General features: G+C 47.6%; 1 protein-coding gene across 19 annotated transcripts; it reads left to right on the forward strand.

Moving 5' to 3' along the window:
- Window positions 1-838: 838 nt before the first annotated feature.
- Window positions 839-13,045, forward strand: LOC133497117 (uncharacterized). Of its 19 annotated transcripts, XR_009793944.1 has the most exons (7): window positions 2,072-2,127; window positions 3,144-3,426; window positions 7,515-7,720; window positions 8,455-8,527; window positions 8,761-8,962; window positions 9,998-10,207; window positions 10,899-10,954. XR_009793944.1 is itself a non-coding variant. In XM_061813304.1 (6 exons), exons 2-6 carry the CDS (start codon window positions 3,311-3,313, stop codon window positions 12,762-12,764), a joined length of 798 nt encoding a protein of 265 aa, XP_061669288.1. In that variant the 5' UTR covers window positions 2,077-2,127; window positions 3,144-3,310; the 3' UTR covers window positions 12,765-13,045. The 19 variants fall into 19 exon arrangements, 3 of the variants coding, with proteins under 3 accessions (XP_061669286.1, XP_061669287.1, XP_061669288.1); XM_061813304.1 differs by lacking the exons at window positions 8,455-8,527; window positions 8,761-8,962; window positions 9,998-10,207; window positions 10,899-10,954 and adding exons at window positions 10,208-10,289; window positions 11,283-11,539; window positions 12,521-13,045 and having other exon boundaries at window positions 2,077-2,127; window positions 3,144-3,347; window positions 7,543-7,720; XR_009793945.1 differs by lacking the exons at window positions 2,072-2,127; window positions 9,998-10,207; window positions 10,899-10,954 and adding exons at window positions 11,283-11,539; window positions 12,478-13,045 and having other exon boundaries at window positions 3,186-3,426; window positions 7,515-7,800.
- Window positions 13,046-17,723: the final 4,678 nt, after the last annotated feature.

A 17,723-nucleotide genomic window follows, 5' to 3' on the forward strand; every position in this document is an offset into this window, starting at 1 on the left:
AAGACAGAAATGTTTCTTGAACACTTTATTAGGACACCTGGACTACAGAATAGACTTTGTATAATAGGCACAACAGGTGCCTTTATAAAAATTATAAGAAAGACATTCCGCTGCTTGCCAACAACGAGGAAAACGGGAAGATGGGGCGGTATTGGTGGAGGATGAGGAGGACTGGGCGGACGCCGGTACAGGGGGCGCCGCAGGCCTACACGAGGCTTCTGGGGGCGCGAGGTGTTGGCTCAAGGGGTGGGTCGATGTCCGCAGGACACCACAACACCATTCCAGCCCTCACCCGAATCGCCCCTCCGCGCGCACGGGGACGAGGGGGAACGCGAAATCTCATGTCTTCTTTGTCTTACAGGCCCAACGGGAGACATCTCCTGGAGGCCAATGAATCACAGACCTTGACACCAGGGAGACAGGACTAAATTACATATATGTGTAAAAAAGGTCTATGCGTCAATGCATGTTTTCTTGGTTATGTGTGTGTGTATTATAAATATATATATATATATATATATATATATATATATATATATATATATATAAACCCTGACTCATCGTGCTTGCGCGGCAAAACGGCAATCACAGGAGTTATTTAGACAGCCAGGGTTTTTAAACATCAATTTGTACAATGTTTAAAATTTTGTATACATTGTAGAAGTGCTCCTACGGGTTGCCGTGATTTCCTTGCCCCGTCTAGGACCTACTGTGGTGTTTGTCTTCACAAGAGCCTGCGGTGGAAAAAAAAAAAAAAAAAGTGATGCTTCGAGGCTGGCAGTACCTCTGCAGACCCACCAGATGGCGACTGTGGGAAGGATGCCGAGCAGGAATGAGAGAAGAACTCCGTCAGGAGGGGTCAGGGCTTCCTGTATGGACGACCCGTCCGGAACGATGCGCATGCGAGGAGGTACTTCTCTGCTGCAAAGGGTTTTTGGGGCTCGGATGAAAAAAAAGAAATCCGCGTTAGTAGCAGCCACCGGGTGCATGTAAGTCGGTGGACCGGAATCTGGCCACCGCCGATTTTGTGGTTTAACATGATTAGCAATATCAATGTTTAGAAAGTTCGCAATGTGCTTCCGTATTGATAGAGGCTAAGCATATAGGCTAAACGTTGACGTATAGAACGCATTGGCTAACAAACACAGACTGATTTCACTGTTAGAAACCTGATGTAATGTTTGTATTAATTTATGAAACAAGTGTGTATATATAAAACGATAGTTGTTCATGAAGACAAGAAACGTTCTTGAACACTTTATTAGGACACCTGGACTGTACAGAATAGACTTTGTATAATAGGCACAACAGGTGCCTTTATAAAAATTATAAAAAGACATTCCGCTGCTTGCCAAACACTAGGAAAAGGGAAGATGGGGCGGTATTGGGAGGATGTGAGGACTGGGCGGACGCCCGGTACAGGGGGCGCCGCAGGCCTACACGAGGCTTCTGGGGGCGCGATGGTGTGGCGCAGGGGTGGGTCGATGTCCGCAGGCACACACCCACACCATTCCAGCCCTCACCCGAAATCGCCCCTCCGCGCGCACGGGGACGAGGGGGAACGCGAAATCTCATGTCTTCTTTGTCTTACAGGCCCGAACGGAGACATCTCCTGGAGGCCATGAATCACAGACCTTGACACCAGGGAGACAGACTAAATTACGTATATGTGTAAAAAAGGGTCTATGCGTCAATGCATTTTTCTTGGTTATGTGTGTATATATATATATATATATATATATATATATATATATATATATATATATAACCCTGAGACTCATACGTGCTTGCGCGGCAAAACGGCAACACAGGAGTTATTTAGACAGCCAGGGTTTTCAACATTATTTGTACAATGTTTAAAATTTTGTAACATTGTAGAAGTGCTTCCTACGGGTTGCCGTGATTTCCTTGCCCCGTCTAGGACCTACTGTGGTGTTTGTCTTCACTAGAGCCTGCGGTGGAAAAAAAAAAAAAAAAGTGATGCTTCGAGGCTGGCAGTACCTCTCCAGACCCACCAGATGGCGACTGTGGGAAGATGCCGAGCAGACAAGGAGAGGAAAAACTCCGTCAGGAGGGTCAGGGCTTACTGTATGGAGGACCCGTCCGGAACAATGCGCATGCGAGGAGGTACTTCTCTGCTGCAAAGGGTTTTTGGGGCTCGGATATAAAAAAAAGAATCCGCGTTAGTAGCACCACCGGGTGCATGTAAGTCGGTGGACCGGAATCTGGCCACCTGCCCTGATTTGTGTTTAACATGATTAGCAATATCAATGTTTAGAAAGTTCGCAGTGTGCTTCCGTATTGACAGAGGCTCAGCATATAGCCTAAACGTTGACGTATAGCACACATAGAACGCATTGGCTAACATACGCAGACTGATTTCACTGTTAGAAACCTGATGTAATGTTTGTATAAATTTATGAAACAAGTGTGTATATATAAAACGATGGTTGTTCATGAAGACAAGAAACGTTCTTGAACACTTTATTAGGACACCTGGACTGTACATAATAGACTTTGTATAATAGGCACAACAGGTGCCTTTATAAAAATTATAAAAAGACATTCCGCTGCTTGCCAAACACGAAGAAAACGGGAAGATGAGGCGGTATTGGGAAGATGATGAGGACTGGGCGGACGCCCGGTACAGGGGGCGCCGCAGGCCTACACGAGGCTTCTGGGGGCGCGATGGCGTGGCGCAGGGGTGGGTCGATGTCCGCAGGCACACACACCCATTCCAGCCCTCACCCGAAATCATCGCCCTCCGCGCGCGACGGGGACGAGGGGGAACGCGAAATCTCATGTCTTCTTTGTCTTACAGGCCCGAACGGAGACATCTCCTGGAGGCCATGAATCACAGACCTTGACACCAGGGAGACAGACTAAATTACATATATGTGTAAAAAAGGGTCTATGCGTCAATGCATGTTGTTTTGGTTATGTGTGTGTTATATATAAATATTATATATATATTATATATATATATAAACCCTGAGACTCATACGTGCTTGCACGGCAAAACGGCAACACAGGAGTTATTTAGACAGCCAGGGTTTTAATCATCATTTGTACATTGTTTAAAGTATTGTATATATTGTAGGAGTACTTCCTACGGGATGCCGAGATTTCCTTTCCCCGTCTAGGACCTACTGTGGTGTTTGTCTTCACCCGCACCTGCGGTGGAAAAAAAAAAAAGCGATGCTTCGAGTCTGGCAGTACCTCTGCAGAACCACCAGATGGCGAATGTGGGAAGGATCCCGAGCAGGACGAGAGAGGAAGAACTCCGTAAGGAGGGGTCAGGGCTTCCTGTATGGAGGACCCGTCCGGAACAATGCGCATGCGAGGAGGTACTTCTCTGCTGCAAAGGGTTTTTGGGGCTCGGATGAAAAAAAAGAAATCCGCGTTAGGAGCAGCCACCGGGTGCATGTAAGTCGGTGGACCGGAATCTGGCCACCTGCCCTGATATGTGTTTAACATGATTAGCAATATCAATGTTTAGAAAGTTCGCAGTGTGCTTCCGTATTGACAGAGGCTCAGCATATAGCCTAAACGTTGACGTCTAGCACACATAGTACGCGTTGGCTAACATACACAGACTGATTTCATTGTTAGAAACCTGTTGTAATGTTTCTATAAATTTATGAAGCAAGTGTGTATATATAAAACGATGGTTGTTCATGAAGACAAGAAACGTTCTTGAACACTTTATTAGGACACCTGGACTGTACAGAATAGAGTTTGTATAATAGGCACAACAGGTGCCTTTATAAAAATTATAAAAAGACATCCCGCTGCTTGCCGAACACAAGGAAAACGGGAAGATGGGGCGGTATTGAGAGGATGATGAGGACTGGGCGGACGCCCAGTACAGGAGGCGCCGCAGGCCGACACGAGGCTTCTGGGGGCGCGATGGCGTGGCGCAGGGGTGGGTCGATGTCCGCAGGCACACACACACACACACCATTCCAGCCCTCACCCGAAATCGCCCCTCTGCGCGCACGGGGACGAGGGGGAACGCGAAATCTCATGTCTTCTTTGTCTTACAGGCCGGAACGGGGACATCTCCTTGGGGCCAATGAATCACAGACCTTGAGAATGGGGAGACAGACTACATTCCATATATGTGTATGAAAGGGTCTATGCGTGAATGCATGTTTTCTTTGTTATGTGTGTGTGTGTATATCTTCTTCTTCTTCTTTTCCTTTCGGCTTGTCCCGTTAGGGGTCGCCACAGCGTGTCATCTTTTGCCATCTTAGCCTATCTCCTGCATCTTCCTCTCTAACCCCAACTGCCCTCATGTCTTCCCTCACCACATCCATAAACCTTCTCTTTGGTCTTCCTCTCGCTCTTTTGCCTGGGAGCTCCATCCTCAGCATCCTTCTACCAATATACTCACTCTCTCGCCTTTGAACATGTCCAAACCATCGAAGTTTGCTCTCTCGAATCTTGTCTCCAAAACATCCAGCTTTGGCTGTCCCTCTAATGAGCTCATTTCTAATCCTATCCAACCTGGTCACTCCGAGCGAGAACCTCAACATCTTCATTTCTGCCACCTCCAGTTCAGCTTCCTGTTGTTTCTTCAGTGCCACCGTCTCTAATCCGTACATCATGGCAGGCCTCACCACTGTTTTGTAAACTTTGCCCTTCATCCTAGCAGAGACTCTTCTGTCACATAACACACCAGACACCTTTCGCCAGCTGTTCCAACCTGCTTGGACCCGTTTCTTCACTTCCTGACCACACTCTCCATTGCTCTGTATTGTTGACCCCAAGTATTTGAAGTCGTCCATCCTCGCTATCTCTTCTCCCTGTAGCCTCACTCTTCCCCCTCTACTTTTCTCATTCACGCACATATATTCTGTTTTACTTTGGCTAATCTTCATTCCTCTCCTTTCCAGTGCATGTCTCCATCTTTCCAATTGTTCCTCTGCATGCTCCCTGCTTTCACTGCATATGACAATATCATCTGCGAACATCATGGTCCAAGGGGATTCCAGTCTAACCTCATCTGTCAGCCTATCCATTACCACTGCAAACAGGAAGGGGCTCAGAGCTGATCCCTGATGCAGTCCCACCTCCACCTTAAATTCCTCTGTCACACCTAAGGCACACCTCACCATTGTTCTGCTGTCATCATACATGTCCTGTCCTATTTTAACATACTTCTCTGCCACACCAGACTTACACGTGCAGTACCACAGTTCCTCTCTTGGTACTCTGTCATAGGCTTTCTCTAGATCCACAAAGACACAATGTAGCTCCGTCTGACCTTCTCTGTACTTTTCCACAAGCATCCTCAAGGCAAATAATGCATCTGTGGTACTCTTTCTAGGCATGAAACCATACTGTTGCTCGCAGATACTTACTTCTGTCCTGAGTCTAGCCTCCACTACTCTTTCCCATAACTTCATTGTGTGGCTCATCAACTTTATTCCTCTATAGTTCCCACAGCTCTGAACATCCCCTTTGTTCTTAAAAATGGGAACTAGAACACTTTTCCTCCATTCTTCAGGCATCTTTTCACCCGCTAGTATTCTGTTGAATAAGTTAGTCAAAAACTCCACAGCCATCTCTCCAAATTGCTTCCATACCTCTACCGGTATGTCATCAGGACCAACTGCCTTTCCATTTTTCATCCTTTGTAATGCCTTTCTGACTTCCCCCTTAGTAATCATTTCCACTTCCTGGTCCTTCACTCTTGCCTCTTCAACTCTTCCTTCTCTCTCATTTTCTTCATTCATCAACTTCTCAAAGTATTCTTTCCATCTATTTAGTACACTACCGGCACCAGTCAACAAATTTCCATCTCTATCCTTAATCACCCTGACCTGCTGCACATCCTTCCCATCTCTATCCCTCTGTCTGGCCAACCTGTAGAGATCCTTTTCTCCTTCTTTCTTGTCCAACCTGGTGTACATGTCTTCATATGCCTCTTGTTTAGCCTTTGCCACCTCTACCTTTGCCCTACGTCGCATCTCGATGTACTCCTTTCGCCTCTCCTCAGTCCTCTCAGTATCCCACTTCTTCTTCGCTAATCTCTTTCCTTGTATGACTCCCTGAATTTTGGGGTTCCGCCACCAAGTCTCCTTCTCCCCTTTCCTACCAGATGACACACCAAGTACTCTCCTGCCTGTCTCTCTGATCACCTTGGCTGTCGTCGTCCAGTCTTCCGGGAGCTTCGGTTGTCCATCGAGAGCCTGTCTCACCTCTTTCCGGAAGGCCGCACAACATTCTTCCTTTCTCACCTTCCACCACATGGTTCTCTGCTCAACCTTTGTCTTCTTAATCTTCCTACCCACCACCAGAATTATCCTACATACTACCATCCTATGCTGTCGAGCTTCACTCTCCCCTACCACTACTTTACTGTCAGTAACCTCCTTCAGATTACATCGTCTGCAACAAAATATAATCTACCTGCGTGGTTCTACCTCCGCTCTTGTAGGTCACTATATGTTCCTCCCTATTCTGGAAATAAGTGTTCACTACAGCCATCTCCATCCTTTTTGCAAAGTCCACCACCATCTGCCCTTCAAAGTTCCTTTCCTGGATGCCGTACTTACCCATCACTTCTTCATCGCCCCTGTTTCCTTTACCAATATGTCCATTACAATCTGCACCAATCACAACTCTCTCGCTGTCTGGGATGCTCAGAACTACTTCATCTAGTTCCTTCCAGAATTTCTCTTTCAACTCTAGGTCACATCCTACCTGTGGTGCATAGCCGCTAACCACATTATACATAACACCCTCTATTTCAAATTTTAGTCTCATCACTCGATCTCATACTCTTTTCACCTCCAAGACATTCTTAGCCAGCTCTTCCTTTAAAATAACCCCGACTCCATTTCTCTTCCCATCTACTCCGTGGTAGAATAATTTAAACCCTGCTCCCAAACTTCTAGCCTTACTACCTTTCCACCTGCTCTCTTGGATGCACAGAATATCAACCTTTCTCCTAATCATCATGTCAACCAACTCCTGAGCTTTTCCTGTCATAGTCCCAACATTCAAAGTCCCTACACTCAGTTGTAGGCTCTGTGCATTCCTCTTTTTCTTCTGACGCTGGATCCGTTTTCCTCCTCCTCTTTGTCTTCGACCCACAGTAGCTGAATTTCCACCGACGCCCTGCAGGTTAGCAGTGCCGGGGGCGGGCGTTGTTAACCCGGGCCACGACCGATCCGGTATGGGATTCTTTAGATGGACGCTCATATTTGTTTGGCACAGTTTTTACGCCGGATGCCCTTCCTGACGCAACCCTCTGCATTTATCCGGGCTTGGGACCGGCCTACAGATTGCACTGGTTTGTGCCCCCCATAGGGCTGCATTGTGTGTGTATATATATATATATATATATAAACCCTGATACTCACACGTGCTTGCGCGGCAAAACGACAACACAGGAGTTATTTAGACAGCCAGGGTTTTAAACATCATTTGTACATTGTTTAAAATATTGTGTATATTATAGGAGTGCTTCCTACGGGTTGCCGTGATTTCCTTGCCCCGTCTAGGACCTACTGTGGTGTTTGTCTTCACTAGAGCCTGCGGTGGAAAAAAAGAAAAAAGTGATGCTTCGAGGCTGGCAGTACCTCTGCAGACCCACCAGATGGCGACTGTGGGAAGGATGCCGAGCAGGACAAGAGAGGAAAAACTCCGTCAGGAGGGGTCAGGGCTTCCTGTATGGAGGACCCGCCCGGAACAATGCGCATGCGAGGAGGTACTTCTCTGCTGCAAAGGGTTTTTGGGCCTCGGATATAAAAAAAAGAAATCCGCGTTAGTAGCAGCCACCGGGTGCATGTAAGTCGGTGGACCGGAATCTGGCCACCTGCCCTGATTTGTGTTGAACATGATTAGCAATATTAATGTTTAGAAAGTTAGCAGTGTGCTTCCGTATTGATAGAGGCTCAGCATATAGCCTAAACGTTGACGTATAGCACACATAGAACGTGTTGGCTAACATACACAGACTGATTTCATTGTTAGAAACCTGATGTAATGTTTTTACATAAGTTTATGAAACAAGTGTGTATATATAAAACGATGGTTGTTCATGAAGAAGAAACGATCTTGAACACTTGATTAGGACACCTGGACTGTACAGAATAGACTGTATCATAGGCACAACAGGTGCCTTTATAAAAATTATAAAAAGACATTCCGCTGCTTGCCGAATACGAGGAAAACGGGAAGATGGGCGGTATTGGGAGGATGATGAGGACTGGGCGGACGCCCAGTGCAGGAGGCGCCGCAGGCCTACACGAGGCTTCTGGGGGCGCGATTGCGTGGCGCAGGGGGGGGCTCGATGTCCGCAGGCGCACACACACACACACACACACACTCACACTCACACACACACACACACACACCATTCCAGCCCTCACCCGATATAGCCCCTCTGCGCGCACGGGGACGAGGGGGAACGCGAAATCTCATGTCTTCTTTGTCTTACAGGCCTGAACGGAGACATCTCCTGGGGGCCAATGAATCACAGACCTTGAGGCCAGGGAGACAGACTAAATTACATGTATGTGTAAAAAAGGGTCTATGCGTCAATGCATGTTTTCTTGGTTATGTGTGTGTATATGTAAATAAATATATATAAACCCTGATACTCATACGTGCTTGCGCGGCAAAACGGCAACACAGGAGTTATTTAGACAGCCAGGGTTTTAAACATCATTTGTACATTGTTTAAAATATTCTATATATTGTAGGAGTACTTCCTACGGGATGCCGAGATTTCCTTTCCCCGTCTAGGACCTACTGTGGTGTTTGTCTTCACCCGCGCCTGCGGTGGAAAAAAAAAAGCGATGCTTCGAGTCTGGCAGTACCTCTACAGACCCACCAGATGGCGACTGTGGGAAGGATGCCGAGCAGGACGAGAGAGGAAGAACTCCGTCAGGAGGGGTCAGGGCTTCCTGTATGGAGGACTCGTCCGGAACAATGCGCATGCGAGGAGGTACTTCTCTGCTGCAAAGGGTTTTTGGGGCTCGGATGGAAAAAAAGAAATCCGCGTTAGGAGCAGCCACGGGGTGCATGGAAGTCGGTGGACCGGAATCCGGACACCTGCCCTGATTTGTGTTTAACATGATTAGCAATATCAATGTTTAGAAAGTTAGCAGTGTGCTTCCGTATTGATAGAGGCTAAGCATATAGCCTAAACGTTGACGTATAGCACACATAGAACGCATTGGTTAACATACACAGACTGATTTCACTGTTAGAAACCTGATGTAATGTTTGTATAAATTTATGAAACAAGTGTGTACATATAAAACGATGGTTGTTCATGAAGACAAGAAACGTTCTTGAACACTTTATGAGGACACCTGGATTGTACAGAATAGACTTTGTATAATAGGCACAACAGGTGCCTTTATAAAAATTATAAAAAGACATTCCGCTGCTTGCCAAACACGAGGAAAACGGGAAGATGGGGCGGTATTGGGAGGATGATGATGACTGGGCGGACGCCCGGAACAGGGGGCGCCGCAGGCCTACACGAGGCTTCTGGGGGCGCGATGGCGTGGCGCAGGGGTGGGTCGATGTCCGCAGGCACACACACACCATTCCAGCCCTCACCCGAAATCGCCCCTCCGCGCGCACGGGGACGAGGGGGAACGCGAAATCTCATGTCTTCTTTGTCTTACAGGCCGGAACGGAGACATCTCCTGGAGGCCAATGAATCACAGACCTTTAGGCCAGGGAGACAGACTAAATTACATATATGTGTAAAAAAGGGTCTATGCGTCAATGCATGTTTTCTTGGTTATGTGTGTGTATATATAAATAAATAAATATATATATATATATATATATATATATATATATATACATAAACCCTGATACTCATACGTGCTTGCGCGGCAAAACGGCAACACAGGAGTTATTTAGACAGCCAGGGTTTTAAACATCATTTGTACAATGTTTAAAATGTTGTATATATTGTAGAAGTGCTTCCTACGGGATGCCGTGATTTCCTTGCACCGTCTAGGACCTACTGTGGTGTTTGTCTTCACTCGAGCCTGCGGTGGAAAAAAAAAAAAGTGATGCTTCGAGGCTGGCAGTACCTCTGCAGACCCACCAGATGGCGACTGTGGGAAGGATGCCGAGCAGGACGAGAGAGGAAGAACTCCGTCAGGAGGGGTCAGGGCTTCCTGTATGGCGGACCCGTCCGGAACAATGCGCATGCACCTGCGAGGAGGTACTTCTCTGCTGCAAAGGGTTTTTGGGCCTCGGATATAAAAAAAAAAGAAATCCGCGTTAGTAGCAGCCACCGGGTGCATGTAAGTCGGTGGACCGGAATCTGGCCACCTGCCCTGATTTGTGTTTAACATGATTAGCAATATCAATGTTTAGAAAGTTCGCAGTGTGCTTCCGTATTCATAGAGGCTCAGCATATAGCCTAAACGTTGACGTATAGCACACATAGAACGTGTTGGCTAACATACACAGACTGATTTCACTGTTAGAAACCTGATGTAATGTTTCATATAAATTTATGAAACAAGTGTGTATATATAAAACGATGGTTGTTCATGAAGAAGAAACGTTCTTGAACACTTGATTAGGACACCTGGACTGTACAGAATAGACTGTATCATAGGCACAACAGGTGCCTTTATAAAAATTATAAAAAGACATTCCGCTGCTTGCCGAACACGAGGAAAACGGGAAGATGGGGCGGTATAGGGAGGTGACGAGGACTGGGCGGACGCCCGGTACAGGAGGCGCCGCAGGCCTACACGAGGCTTCTGGGGGCACGATGGCGTGGCGCAGGGTGGGTCGATGTCCGCAGGCACACCACACACCATTCAGCCCTAACCCGAAATCGCCCCTCCGCGCGCACAGGGAGGAGGGGGAAAGCAAAATCTCATGTCTTCTTTGTCTTATAGGCCCGAACGGAGACATTTCCTGGGGCCAATGAATCACAGACCTTGAGGCCAGGGAGACAGACTAAAAACATATATGTGTATAAAAGGGTCTATGCGTCAATGCATGTTTTCTTGGTTATGTGTGTGTATATATAAATAAAATTATATAATATATATATATATATATATATTATATATATATATATATATATATATACATAAACCCTGATACTCATACGTGCTTGCGCGGCAAAACGGCAACACAGGAGTTATTTAGACAGCCAGGGTTTTAAACATCATTTGTACAATGTTTAAAATTTTGTATAAATTGTACAAGTGCTTCCTACGGGTTGCCGTGATTTCCTTGCCCCGTCTAGGACCTACTGTGGTGTTTGTCTTCACTAGAGCCTGCGGTGGAAAAAAAAAAAAAGTGATGCTTCGAGGCTGGCAGTACCTCTGCAGACCCACCAGATGGCGACTGTGGGAAGGATGCCGAGCAGGACGAGAGAGGAAGAACTCCGTCAGGAGGGGTCAGGGCTTCCTGTATGGAGGACTCGTCCGGAACAATGCGCATGCGAGAAGGTACTTCTCTGCTGCAAAGGGTTTTTGGGCCTCGGATATAAAAAAAAGAAATCCGCGTTAGTAGCAGCCACCGGGTGCATGTAAGTCGGTGGACCGGAATCTGGCCACCTGCCCTGATTTGTGTTTAACATGATTAGCAATATCGATGTTTAGAAAGTTAGCAGTGTGCTTCCGTATTGATAGAGGCTCAGCATATAGCCTAAACGTTGATGTATAGCACACATAGAACGTGTTGGCTAACATACACAGACTGATTTCACTGTTAGAAACCTGATGTAATGTTTGGATAAATTTATGAAACAAGTGATTAATTTTTTAAAACAATGGTTGTTCATGAAGACATGAAATGTTCTTGGACACTTTGTTAGGACACCTGTACTGTTCAGAATAGACTTTGTATAATGGGCACAACAGGTGCCTTTTTAAAAAATGTAAAAAGACATTCCACCGCTTGCCGAACACGAGGAAAATGGGAAGATGGGGCGGTATTGGGAGGATGACCAGGACTGGACGGACGCCCCGGTACAGGAGGCGCCGCAGGCCTACACGAGGCTTCTGTGGGCGCGATGGCGTGGCACAGGGGGGTCAATGTCCGCAGGCACACACACACACACACACCATTCCAGCCCTAACCGGAAATCGCCCCTCCAGGCGCACGGGGGCAGGGGCAAAGCGAAATTTCACGTCATCTTTGTCTTACAGACCCAAACGGAGGCATCTCCTGGGGGCCAGTTAATCACAGACCTTGAGGCCAGGGGGACAGATAAAATTACATATATGTGTATAAAAGGGTCTATGTGTACATGTGTACATGCATGTTTTCTTGGTTGTGTGTGTGTGGGGAAAAAAAAAAATATATATATATATATTATATATATATTATATATTATTATATTACTTACATACCCCCTGATACTCATACGTGTTTGTGCGGCAAAACGACAACACAGGAGTTATTTAGACAGCCAGGGTTTTAAACACAATTTGTACATTGTTTAAAATATTTTATATATCGTAGGAGTGCTTCCTACGGGATGCCGTGATTTCCTTGCCCGGTCTAGGACCGACTGTGGTGTTTGTCTTCAGTCGCGCCTGCGTTTAAAAAGCGATGCTTCGAGGCTGTTAGTACCTCTGCAGACCCACCAGATGGCGACTCTGGGAAGGATGCCGAGCAGGACGAGAGAGGAAGAACTCCGTCAGGAGGGGTCAGGGCTTCCTGTATGGAGGACCCGTCCGGAACAATGCGCCTACGAGGAGGTACTTCTCTGCTGCAAAGAGTTTTTGGGCCAAGGAAGTCCACGTTAGGAGCAGCCACCGAGTGCATATAAGTCGGTGGACCGGAATCCGGCCACCCGCCCTCATTTGTGTTTAACATGATTAGTAATATCGATGTTTAGAAAGTTAGCAGTGTGCTTCCGTATTGATAGAGGCTAAGCATATAGCCTAAACGTTGACGTATAGCACACATAGAACGTGTTGGCTAACATACACAGACTGATTTCACTGTTAGAAACCTGATGTAATGTTTGTATAAATTTATGAAACAACTGTGTATATATAAAACGGTTGTTCATGAAGACAAGAAACGTTCTTGAACACTTTATTAGGAGACCTGGACTGTAGAGAATAGACTTTGTATCATAGGCACAACAGGTGTCTTTATAAAAATTATAAAAAGACATTCCGCTGCTTGCTGAACACGAGGAAAACGGGAAGATGGGGTGGTATTGGGAGGATGACGAGGACTGGGCGGACGCCCGGTACAGGAGGCGCCGCAGGCCGACACGAGGCTTCTGGGGGCGCGATGGCGTGGCGCAGGGGTGGGTCGATGTCCGCAGGCACACACACGCACACACACACACACACACCATTCCAGCCCTACCCGAAATCGCCCCTCCGCGCGCACGGGGACGAGGGGGAACGCGAAATCTCGTCTTCTTTGTCTTACAGGCCCGAACGGACATATCTCCTGGGGCCAAGAATTACAGACCTTGAGAATGGGGAGACAGACTAAATTACATATATGTTATGAAAGGGTCTATGCGTCAATGCATTTTTTCTTGGTTATGTTTGTGTGTATATATATATTTATATAAATATAAATAAATATTTATATAAATATATAAACCCTGACACTCATAAGTCCTTGCGCGGCAAAACGACAACACAGGAGTTATTTCGACAGCCAGGGTTTTAAACATCATTTGTACATTGTTTAAAATATTGTATATATCGTTGGACTGCTTCCTACGGGATGCCGTGTTTTCATTGCCCCGTCTAGGACCTACTGTGGTGTTTGTCTTCACTCTCGCCTGCGGTGGAAAAAAAAAAAAAGCGATGCTTCGAGGCTGGCAGTACCTCTGCAGACCCACCAGATGGCGACTGTGGGAAGGATGCCGAGCAGGACGAGAGAGGAAGAACTCCGTCAGGAGGGGTCAGGGCTTCCTGTCTGGAGGACCTGTCCGGAACAATGCGCCTGCGAGGAGGTATTTCTCTGCTGCAAAGGGTTTTTGGGCCTCGGATACAAAAAGGAACTCCATGTCAAACAATGGCACCCCTAGTGGTGACTCTAGCTGGCCGTCATGAGCCTTTGGCATAAAGGGGCACGAGCCTGGATTACTAAATTCTTAGCTGCCATGTCAGGACAGGGAGTAGCATTGGGGATTTTAGACAAGCCATTTTGGGATCATGTTCCTTGATTCAATTACAGAATATTGAGGGGGCAGCTGGCACCCGCCAGCTGGGGAGAGAAACGCCCCTGGCTGAGATCTCGGAGGCGTTGTTTCGGGAGCTGAGGGCGGCCTTTCCCTCCCCAGTGGATGTGGTGCCAACAATTTTTAATTATGGAAAAGATGTGACTCCCGAGCAACATTATGCTCAGGCATTGGAGCTGTGGATTGAGACCACAGGGAAACACCCAGGCAGCTACCCTGAAGCTGAGATGATGTTCAGGACGGTGATGCTGAGCGGGCTCCCAAATGAGGTGCAAGTGATTATGAGAATTGATCCGGACATTTTGGTCTGTCCAGAACCGAGATTTAAGAGGCATTTGATACACCATTGCCGCATCTACATTAAAAAAGCAAATAAAGATAAAAAGGAAACTGATGCTCTGGTGACTAGTTTGGTTGGCAAAGTTGCATGGTGAGGCAAAACAAGAAAAGGTTAAACAAAAACAGATGTATCAAACTCCAGTGGGGGCTGGACAGGGCCGAGGCCAAGGGTTCCGTGGTGGATACAGAGGGCGTGGTCGTGGCGCCCCCCCAGGTCGGGGGCGGAATGGGTTCGCTCCAGGGACTTGCTTCAACTGCGGGTCCCCTGATCACTGGGCACGTTATTGTCATGGCAACCCACCACCACCAGGGGTGGAGCAGCAGAACCAGCAAGCAGGGCCACCACACCAAGGGGGACCGCAGCAGTCCCGCCCGTGGCCACAGCCGAATCCACGGGGTCAGTATTACCAAGATGACCCGTGGTACGGCCCGGACGAATAGGGGGCCTGGGAAGCTCGGAAAGCACTGGCCAGGCAGAGCCAATGCTTCAGTTGACAGTGGCGGACACTCCGGTCCAGATGTTGGTGGACACTGGAGCAACACATTCATCAATCAACATGCCGACAACGCTGTACCCAAGTGTACTTGTTGTTGTAAAGGGCAAAGGGCAAAGTCTGAGTTACAACTTTGCTCGGCTTCTCGGGACGTCCTCAGACTTTGCCCTTTACCCGGCCATTGAAAACGGAAATCACAAACACTGGACAGAAACTATATCATTCATATGTTCATGCAATGGACACACCCATCAATTTAATGGGCAGAGACGTTATCAGCATTGAGAGCCCAGATATTGTGCGGCGAGAAGGGACTTACAGTGACATTACCTGGCGAACAGGTTATGGAATGCTCCCAGCCTGTGACACCTAGGGGTCAGTGGTTGATGGCACCACTCCCCACAGTTCCTGAAACAGCACGGATCTACTGGGCTAGATTGAATCCTGAGACTCCACTTGGGGGAGGTGTCTACTCCACTTACCTCCTGTGGAAACCGTGGATCCAGGCATTGGCACCGTACCACCCCCCAGTGGACCCATTGCATTGCACTCTATATTACGATAGGGATTCAGATGAAGTATATAGAGATGCGTTTGAAGAAATCGAGGGATTTGATTGGACACTACAGTCACCATGCATCTTTGTAGGCCCAGAGGGAGTGGCAGCGGATGTGCAGTTGTCGCCAGAGCAAGAACAATGGTTCAAAATGGGTGAGGAAGGTCTGCCCCATGTAACACTGGCTGTGTCGCCAGGCCATGAGCCCCGCCAATTGGGGCCCATGGTGAAACGATTAACACAACAACATGACTGGATGATGACTGAGATTCCAGATGTGTGGCATTCGGCCGCAACCAAAAGTTACAGGATAATGGCAAAAATGGTAGATGAGTCAGACCTTGAATTGGTCTTCCTGGATCGCCATCATGGGCGGGAACAGACGGACCATGAGTCTGCACAGGCGATGCTGGATCAAATGCCACAGACCTTGTGGTCACAGGGTCCATTTGATGTTGGTTTTTGTCATACGGTTCAACCGATCCAATTGGAAGTTGATTGGTCCGTTCAGGTCCGCCGTCCTCAATATCGATGGCCGAAGGAAGCAGACAAAGGTATGGAGGACACAGTGGCAGGATTGTGGGATGCGGGGGTGTTGGAAAACTCGGCGTCCTCTTGGAACACACCTCTGAGGCTGGTCCAGAAGGCTGATGGGGTGACATGGAGGATGGCCCACGATTTGCGGCCAGTGAATGACATAACTATAACTCCAGTTTTGCCAGTTCCTGACCCCCATCGCATCCTGTCCTCTCTGGATCCTCAGAAACAGTGGTATACGGTAATTGATTTGGCGAATGCATATTTCTGTTTACCACTGGCTGAGTCAATACGACACGTGTTTGCATTTTCTTACAAAGGGGTGAAATTGCAGTACAAACGACTCCCACAGGGCTTCAAGAATTCGCCAGGAATCTTTAATCAGGTCTTGAAGGACTTGTTATTTTCATGTGAACTCCCCCAAGGCTCAGTGCTCCTGCAGTATGTGGACGATCTCCTCATTGCAGCCGAAACATCCAACCAGTGTGTGGAAGCCACACGAGCAGTGCTGTTGAAGCTTGCTGACCTGGGCTTCAAAGTGTCAAGGAAAAAGTTACAGTGCTGTCGTAAGTCTGTGGTTTTTCTGGGGCGTGTCATCACACCAGCCGGTTTGGCTATGTCCCCTAATCACCGCAGCTCCATCTTGCGACACCCACGTCCAGAGACAGTGCAAGATATGCTGTCTTTCTTGGGATTGTGTGGCTACAGCCGAGCCTACATCCCATGTTATGTGGATAAAACAGCAGGCCTGCGGGCCCTGGTCAAACAACAAGGGGTCCGAAATTTGAAGGCCACATTGCAGTGGACCCCTGAGGATGATGCATTGTTTGTGCAACTAATTCAGGAATTGGCATCAGCAGCAGCTTTGGCTACCCCAGATTACACTAAGGTGTTTCATTTAGATGTAGCCATTAGTGAGAAGACAGTGAATGCGGCATTGTACCAAAGACATGGGACAAACAGGGCAGTTTTATTGTATTGTAGTGTGCCATTAGACGGAATTGAACAGAAACAAGCAGACTGCGTTAGGTACGCGGCGGGCCTGGCAAAGGTCCTACAGAAAACTGCACATGTGGTCATGGGCTTTTGTCGCATCGGCGGCATTTACGTTGACACCCCTAAGACAAACATGGATAATGAAGACATTGACGGCACGAAATGTTACGTATGTGCATGATGGTGTGAACATCGCTAATCACCTCCTGTAAGGGGCACATGAGTGTGCTCTGATTTATCACACGCTGCATACTGGAAGTACCTTCATTCACTTGTATCCAGTGTGTCTGCGCAGGTCACAGACATGGTGGTTGCGGATTCGTCATCAGCATCACTCCGTACGTCTACCTCCGGGTGCTTTCCCGGAAGTGGACTGAACCTCGCTGGAAAGGACCGTTTAGGGTTCTGGCTAGAACTTCACACGCCGTCCGATTGGAAACTAAAGGACAAAAGTGGTACCATTACTCACAGTTGCGCCCGGCCCCAGACTTTGTGCATGCCAATGATGGAACGGTATGGTATGAAGCAGAGCAAGATGGTGGTAAGACGCTGACACAGACACAACAACTACTGCTAAATCTGAAGTGTAAACAACCGACACAGGTGAACGCTTGGGTGACAAAATGAA

This window comes from Syngnathoides biaculeatus, unplaced genomic scaffold, assembly GCF_019802595.1.
Source record: "Syngnathoides biaculeatus isolate LvHL_M unplaced genomic scaffold, ASM1980259v1 ctg132_pilon_pilon, whole genome shotgun sequence".
Taxonomy (NCBI): Eukaryota; Metazoa; Chordata; class Actinopteri; order Syngnathiformes; family Syngnathidae; genus Syngnathoides; species Syngnathoides biaculeatus.

What these genes read in the sequence shown, in the direction of transcription:
- LOC133497117 (XM_061813302.1), top strand. Translation starts at nt 874, where the DNA reads ATGGACGACCCGTCCGGAACGATGCGCATGCGAGGAGGTACTTCTCTG. An exon ending in GTAGCAGCCACCGGGTGCAT is followed by an intron (nt 990 to 7,542) that starts GTAAGTCGGTGG and finishes TGTCTTCACTAG; the next exon opens with AGCCTGCGGTGGAAAAAAAG. An exon ending in GTAGCAGCCACCGGGTGCAT is followed by an intron (nt 7,801 to 8,454) that starts GTAAGTCGGTGG and finishes TTTGTCTTACAG; the next exon opens with GCCTGAACGGAGACATCTCC.